Source organism: Engystomops pustulosus, chromosome 7 (genome assembly GCF_040894005.1).
Source record: "Engystomops pustulosus chromosome 7, aEngPut4.maternal, whole genome shotgun sequence".
Taxonomy (NCBI): domain Eukaryota; kingdom Metazoa; phylum Chordata; class Amphibia; order Anura; family Leptodactylidae; genus Engystomops; species Engystomops pustulosus.
In genome coordinates, this window is record NC_092417.1 from 153,313,086 (window position 1) to 153,321,785 (window position 8,700).

Here is an 8,700-nt window from a genome sequence, read left to right on the forward strand (position 1 = left end):
TGACAATCTCATAGCTGCCCATGACGCGGGGCAGAGGTACAAAAAACGGGAAAGTCCCATCAAAATCGGGACGGTTGGGAGCTATGCATATTGGCTTCCTGAGGACAGCAACACAGTAGAAAGATGGAAAATGTTATCTTCTTTCTGAAGCATGTTTTAAGTTGCTTGGAACTGCAGGAAGATTCTTTGAATCCTGTCTGGTGTGCTGGGGTGATGGCCCGGGTGCCCACAGAAAGGGCTCTGCCATAGGTTCGCCACCACTGGGTTAGACTGTATCAGCTCCTCCATTGTCTTGTATGGACCTTGCAGCACCGCAGCTGCTTTCACCCAGCACATAGACTTCTGGCCCTTGAAATTTCCGCAATATTAAAAGTGTTTCCGCAGCTTTTGTCATGCCGTTGCTACTAGCAACCTGATCATTGCATCCTCCACCAATTGTATGGGTTCAGCTCAAACGTGGGGGGGCGGCAATGACAAAGCTCTTATGGAAAACAGGATTCAAGTAGAAACTGTGCATTTATTCCAGAAAAAACACCAGTATCAAACAAAACATCAAATAAAATCCTTGCCTGTCCGGCTCTAACTATACATTTGGCGGCCCTCACTATACATTTGGCGGTCCTCACTAGCCACTGGAGGGCTTCTCCATGCCAGGATGGAAAATACTTTCAGCAACCCTGTGTCACTCTTGTGTGGCTCTCACACAGTCCAGCTTCTGTGTCTTCAGGTAGAGAGCCCCCTCTGACTGCTCCACACCCTTCTATAAGGGATTGCACACCTGGTGCATTGTTAGACACATTAGAATCTGGAAGCTTTGGTCTGGAGCGGTGATCACACTTCTGTCTCCACTCCAGCAATTAGAGTCCTGTACCAGGTCTTCCAAGAGACCAACACATGGAAAACAGCTTCCAGTGTGACCCAATTCACATTGTGGTCGCTATAATACACATAAACAGATTTTCAATTCAATAGTGACCTTCTCACACTATATACAGCCTCCCTATAACTATACACATCCTCCCTATAATAACTATACACATCCTCCCTATAATAACTATATACATCCTCCCTATAATAACTTTATACAGCCTCCCTATAACTATACACAGCCCCCGTATAATAACTATGTACAGCCCCCTATAACTATATACAGCCTCCCTATAATAACTACATACAGCCTCCCTGTATCTATATACAGTCCCCCTATAATAACTATATACAGCCCCCTATAATAACTATATACAGTCACTTTATAATAACTATAGCCCTCTATAACTATATACAGCCTCCCTATAATAACTATATACAGCCCTCTATAATAACTATATACCGTCACTTTATAATAACTATATACCGTCACTTTATAATAACTATAGCCGTCTACAACTATATACAGCCTCCCTATAATAACTATAAACAGCCCCCTATAATAACTATATACAGCATTCCTATAACTATATACAGCCTCCCTATATGCCACTTTCCTACAATAAGTATGTACAGCCTCCCTATAACTATAAAGAGCCTCCCTATAACTATATACAGCCTCCCCATAATAATTATGCACAGCTTCCCTATAACTATATATAGTCCCTCCATAATAACTATCTACAGCCGTCCTATAACTATATACAGCCTACCGATAATAAATATCTACAGCCTCCTTATAATAACTACGTACAGCCTCCCTATAACTATGTACCGCATCCCTATGACTATATAAAGCCCACTATGATAACTATATACAGCCTCACTATAACAATTATATACACTCCACTATGATAACTATATACAGCCTCCCTATAACTATATACAGCACTCCTATAACTATATACAGCCCCCTATTACTATATACAGCCTCCCCTGAGCATCTGTTATCGGTAGATTAGTCAATGGTTGACCACAGGCACTGGTTTGGGTGACCATGATCAGTGTCTGTCTCTTATTATATCACAAAATCACTGTGTAAATTATTTACATTTTTAAAATTTTACAATTTTTAAATTATTTAGCGTTAAGATCATTACAGCATTTCCTTTTCACTTACAAACACCTAAAAAAGAAATACATTTATATTTATGTATCCCGCAGGTAGAGAACGTAAAGGAGGCCGCAGGAGAATTATGGAATTCACTCAATCAATCACTGGGACAATAGGAAGACATCAGTGCATATAGAAAATCCTCTATTATTGAGGTCCCATCGCCAAATTAGCGTCTTCTTCAGGCCATATACTAAAGATATACAAGTCAGATGGTATATACAGAATAGAGATAATAACAAATGGTATACACAAGATGAAATTACATACAAAATAATAAGTGCTAAAACATGTAGGAATGTATAATAACACATAAACACACACCAGCACATACAAGGTGCACATAATTTAAGATAATTTGATTGGTAAGTATAGGTTAGAAACCTCAAGATATAAGTGGCAGGATAAGTAGCTAATAAGTAAATGTTCACTAAAAAATTCAATAAATGAATAAGTACAAAAGAAAAGGTTTGGAGTTGTATGAAATGTTATAAGATTTCAATCATATAATTGTTTAACTATTTATGTGTACAAATGACACATGTAACATTGGAAATGTATGTAACAATGTGACTACATAATACATAGCAGAGTAAAGAAATGTATAAATAAATAGGTCGATACTTAGATTAATAGAGAATGGGGCAGATTTACTTACCCGGTCCGTTCACGATCCAGCGGGGCGTTCTCAGCGGTGGATTCGGGTCCGGCCGGGATTCACTAAGGTAGTTTCTCCGCCGTCCACCAGGTGGCGCTGCTGCGCTGAAGTTCCCCGGAGGCGCGCTGGAATGCCCTGAAATTCACCGTCCTATACCTGGTGAAGGTAAGTGTAATTTTCGCGACACATTTTTTTTCTTAAATGCGGTGGTTTTTCCGAATCCGTCGGGTTTTCGTTCGGCCACGCCCCCCCCCATTTCCGTCGTGTGCATGCCAGCGCCGATGCGCCACAATCCGATCGCGTGCGCCAAAATCCCGGGGCAATTCAGGTACAATCAGCGCAAATCGGAAATATTCGGGTAACACGTCGGGAAAACGTGAATCGAGCCCTTAGTAAATGACCCCCAATGAGTATTATACAGGCATAGAATATAACAAGATGTGATGTGGCAATTGAGAAGGAAATGGTGGGTTACATTACCTGGGGGGCTGCTGGAGAGATGTAGGCATCAAAATCCATCATAATAAACCAGGGACACTTACTCATAGACAGTCACCAAGCCTGGATCTATAAGTTAATGTCTATGGGTTTATTATGCTTGATTTTGATAATCACCATCTACCATCGTCGTGTTAGTTAAAGGATGTAAAACAATAATCATCCAAATACATCTACTACTATGAACGACACATGGTCTCATATGGGGAACTTATGTACGGCTGCAAGCTTGCGCCCATACATATAACCAATAGACGGCAATGGCCGCATGGAGCGAAACGCTTACCGCTCCGTACCGCTCCAATAGGACATGACCTATCTTTCCCAGACTGTGCGGCCCGTACGCCGTGCATTTCTATGGAGAGGGGGGGGGGGGGGTCACCATCACATTTACTATAGTCTCTGTCTGAAACTATAGCAAAATACTCTGCCTGATCTACAGGTCAAAACTAGTGGAATGTATTCCCTTATCCACTAAACAGGCTGGACCCTCTTAGTGGATACGATCGCCAGACCACCAGCGGGGGCTATTTTAGAACACCGGCATTCTAAATGTCAGTCTTAATGAATTCCCCCAGTGTGTCATCCGGGTGCCATCCGTATTTGCAGATCACTTGCTAGGTAACACAATCGTGTGAGTCCTCAAGGGGTTGGGACAAGTTACTGACATCACTTATCTGCCTCCAGTTTTTTTTCTTAACGGATCCACAAAACGGATGACGTACAGGTGACGTATTGCAGCAACTCTAATGTATGATGAAATTGAAGCGTATGTACAAATTTGTGTTTAAAGAGTCTTCTGGACCTAAGCTATAGGAGAGGTCATCAATAGATAATCTGTGGGGTGCAAAACCTGGCACCGCGGTCACTCAGCAGAGAATCAGACAACTCTGAATGTAATGTAGCAGCGATCCAGGATTCCCATAGAGAGAAATCCTGTCCCTACACAACGGACATAGATGTCTGCATCCAGCGCCATCCTGTGTGTAGTAGTGCCCCAGGCACCGCTGTGGGCACTGCTCAGTAGGGGGCCCAAGTGACACTGTAATATACTGTTTGTAGTGACTGCCGGCTTCTCAGCAGAGGGTAGGGGGATACAATTGCGCCCCCTCTTCATGTAGCGCCCCCTCTTCATGTAGCACCCCTCTTTATGTAACGCCCCCTCTTTATGTAACACCCCTCTTCATTTATCGCCCCCTCTTCATGTAGCACCCTCTCTTCATGTAGCACCCCCTCTTCATGTAGCACCCTCTCTTCATGTAGCACCCCCTCTTCATGTAGCGCCCTCTCTTCATGTAGCACCCCCTCTTCATGTAACACCCCTCTTCATGTAGCGCCCTCTCTTCATGTAGCACCCCCTCTTCATGTAACACCCCTCTTCATGTAGCGCCCTCTCTTCATGTAGCACCCTCTCTTCATGTAGCACCCCCTCTTCATGTAATGCCCTCTCTTCATGTAGTGCCCTCTCTTCATGTAGCGCCTTCTTTTCATGTAGCACCCTCTCTTCATGTAGCGCCCTCTCTTCATGTAGCGACCCCTCTTCATGTAGCCCCCTCTCTTCATGTAGTGCCCTCTCTTCATGTAGCACCCCCTCTTCATGTAGCACCCTCTCTTCATGTAGCGCCCTCTCTTCATGTTGCGACCCCTCTTCATGTAGCCCCCTCTCTTCATGTAGCGCCCTCTCTTCATGTAGCACCCTCTCTTCATGTAGCGCCCCCTCTTCATGTAGCACCCTCTCTTCATGTAGCGCCCTCTCTTCATGTAGCGCCCTCTCTTCATGTAGCGACCCCTCTTCATGTAGCACCCCCTCTTCATGTAGCGCCCCCTCTTCATGTAGCACCCCCTCTACATGTAGCGCCCCCTCTTCATGTAGCGCCCCCTCTTCATGTAGTGCCCCCTCTTCATGTAGCGTCCCCACTTCATGTAGCGCCCCCTCTTCATGTAGCGCCCCCTCTTCATGTAGCGCCCCCTCTTCATGTAGTGTGTACTCTATGTTATACAACACAGGACATACAAGGACATTTATTCTATATCAGAAGGAATGATCTGGAGAATATAGAAATATCTTGACCACAGATTCCGCTAATAACCAAAGTATTTATTCAGAAACTAAACCAAGAGCAGTAACGTTCTCTTCCTCTGGTTATTGTTATGCGGATAAAGCCATTGTTATCAGAGGAGATTGGACTGAAAGGCTTTAATGCCAAGGTGAAGCCTTCCCGTTGTCCCCGCAGTTTACATTGATGCGGGTAAAAGCCTGGCAGCTGTTTTAGAGAAGATTCAGCTTCTGTTTTCCTGTAGACTGAGTTGTGTGTAGCGAGGGGTGATGGAGGTGTCACAGTGACACTCTGAGGTCGGCTTGTGTGGTCACTATAGAGGTCTTCAGACGAAGCTCAGAAGCTTGTACCATCTCCGCGCTCAGTCAGGCCCCACAACTCGGTGATTCCAATCCAAAAGCATCTGCCATCTGCTTTACATCCTCTGTCTATAGGCTACAAAGAAACATACATTTATACTTTATTGTCCCAAACACAGAATTAAAATGTAACAGGTCCAGCAACACATCATACAATATATACATCAGACTATATACACATCATACTATATACACATCAGACTGTATACACATCATACTATATACACATCATGTAATATACACATCATATTATATACACATCATATTATATACACATGAGACTATATACACCTCATATTATATACACATCAGACTATACACACATCATATTATATACACATCAGACTATACACACATCATATTATATATACATCGGACTATATACACCTCATATTATATACACATCACACTATATACACATCACACTATATACACAGACTATAATACAGCTATAGCTATTTCATTGAGAAGAAACTTACCTTATGGTTCAGTTGCCAAAAGACCAAAACTAATCATGAATGTGACCCAGTAGGGATCCAGAAGTGGTCAGGTCAGGGGGCTACATCCAAGTCCTGTTCTAGGATGCAATCCAGGGATTTCATGTCGCTGGGGTCCAGCCTAGGACGCTGCAATCCTCACAACTCCCTTAAAAAAACAGAAATACTTTATTATAAGGAGTAAGATTTTCTTAGTGAGAAAGAAATGTACAAGAGCAGTTACATGTTTACAGGTTATTGTTGTGTTACAATAGAAACTTCATATGGAAGTAATGTTACCGGCTAACGCTGAAATTACCAATGTTCTCCAGAAGTTGTAACATGACTCTGCTTAACCCCTTCACGACTGCCATATGGTTATGTGCATGCCCCATGCACAAAGGACGTCTATAAACGTCTTGACAGTGACCAACTTCAAAATGCAATAACTCCCGAACCCTGGAACATAGAAGCTGCAGAACCTCCCTTTGAATATGTTGTATGGATTCTGTATGGATACTTAACAGAACCAGAGATATTCACCTTTAAAGTTGTACTAAAAAAAAATATTTTTATGTACAGCTTTGTATTCCCGATTGTAACTTTAATAATGGATATCTCCAGTTCTCTTAGGCATCCATGTGGTGTCTGACCACTGGGTAATAAATGAGTATCCTGGTTACTACAACTTATCCCCACTCCACAGGACGGAGGAAAGTGTCTGATCAGTGGTAATCTACCATTAGGACCTTCACCAATCATCTCCTGTACTGTGTATGAATGGAGCAGTAAGTTGTGTCTGTGCATTGCTGGTCCATTCATTTCTGGTGAAGATATCACTGGGGTATCAGCGAGAGACCCCCACTGATCAAACCGTATATATTCCTACTAATTGTATGGTGGATTACTTGTAATAGATAAATATCCCTATAACAAGGTCAGGCAGATGTAACTTACTATACTTTATGAGACTGAATACTCACAGTGCCGCCTCCTTTCTGGATGATATTCAGGATTTTGATTCTCCGGGGATATATGGTGGTGTTATACGCAGCTGCTCCAGGTCTTCCCAATTGATGCCCTTGAAAAATGGATGAGATCTAATACAACCGTTGAGTCCTAATCGTGTATTGGGATTGTCATCCAGCAGCTCCTTGATGATATTTGCAGTGTCTCTATGAAGGCCTTTGGATGGGAAAGCTGACGAAATACACTGGGAGCAGTGGAGTCTTGTGGCCAGCTGGAAGAGCACAACCCCAAAAGAATACCAGTCCGCTGCTAAATTGTAAGCTCCTCCGCGAAGAACCTCTGGGGCTACGTATCCGGGAGTACCAGCATTTCCCCAAATATCTTGTGTTCTCTTCACTGCCAGGCCAAAATCTGCCAGTTTCACATGTCCAGAGCTGGCAATGAGGATATTTGAGGGTTTTATATCCCTGTGGATATATCCTTTTCCATGCAGGAATTGGATGGCGGAGGTGATCTCTGCTGCATAAAATTGGACACTTGATTTAGGGAGACGTCCGCTGGTTTTAAGATAAGTTAGTAAATCACCACCAGAGGCAAAATCCATCACAAAATAGTAGTGTTTTTTGGTGGTTAAGGACATATGGCTGTGTATTAGGAATGGGCTTCCTACTGCTATTTCCATGATCTCCTTCTCCAGGCGTAGGGCCATCTCAGCCAAAAATGAGGGTCCTCTGGAAACAATCTTTATGGCAAGAGATGTTTTTTTAATTTTATCCCAGACTTTCACCACTTGTCCAAAGCTTCCCTGTCCTATGACCTCTCCTCCTGAATATCTTTTCGTATTCATGGTAGCCCCACTATCAGGGGGGGTCACTTTGCTAGGTCCAGGCTTGGGCTCCTTCTCTTCCTCAGCCTTTGACCCGCATCTCATCCTCTTCTGAGAAGGACCAGTAAAAGGACTTACTGGCCTTTTTCTGCTTTTTAGGGCTTTTTCAGCCTCTTTGCCTTGCTCCCTCTCTGGGCAAGGCTTCTTCTTTGGGGGCTCTGATGATGAGAGTGCCTCCCTACTCCTCTTCTTACCTCCATTTGGGTCTTCTTTAAATTTTTTAGAAGATCCCATGTCTGCAAAATTGCACACTTAAAACGCACGTCTGTAACCAACAGTCGCCAATTGGAACACTGAACACGGTTGCCAGGATCAGAATCATGTAGATTCTTATGATGTCATATGAGAACATTCTGATGTCAGTAAACCAACATAATTAACCCTTTACATGCTCTATGTCTTATAATGTGACACTGCTCTATCTTTAACAAGCATGACTGGGGAATGGGGGTTGTATGGGGAACTATAGGCCCTGCTTACTCCACTATGGATTCTGGGAAAGGAATATGCATATAAGCTTTCCATTGACTTATGCAGTGCCCCGGAGCAGAGGAGCATTGGACTTTAGACATTTGTGGAGATTTGAATATTTCCCCTATTTAAACCACTTCTAACTTTATTTCACATTAAGAGCTAGTGTTGTAGGATATACATTCTGTTTATTAGTATGGTGTCTATATAAAACTGTAATTGGTTAAGTTTGGAGAAAAATGGGCTCATGATAGAACACTGCCCGAGGAATAGTAATGGGTCCAG

The 8,700-nt window shown here is 43.0% G+C and overlaps 1 protein-coding gene across 1 annotated transcript; it reads right to left on the reverse strand.

Annotated features, from left to right (window-relative positions):
• Positions 1–5,288: 5,288 nt before the first annotated feature.
• LOC140069001 (uncharacterized) lies at positions 5,289–8,223 on the reverse strand. The gene is made up of 3 exons (XM_072114346.1): positions 7,073–8,223; positions 6,093–6,258; positions 5,289–5,689 (listed from the first exon to the last, which is right to left on the reverse strand). The coding sequence occupies exon 1, from the start codon at positions 8,176–8,178 to the stop codon at positions 7,099–7,101; it is 1,080 nt and encodes a 359-aa protein (XP_071970447.1). The 5' UTR covers positions 8,179–8,223; the 3' UTR covers positions 5,289–5,689; positions 6,093–6,258; positions 7,073–7,098.
• Positions 8,224–8,700: the final 477 nt, after the last annotated feature.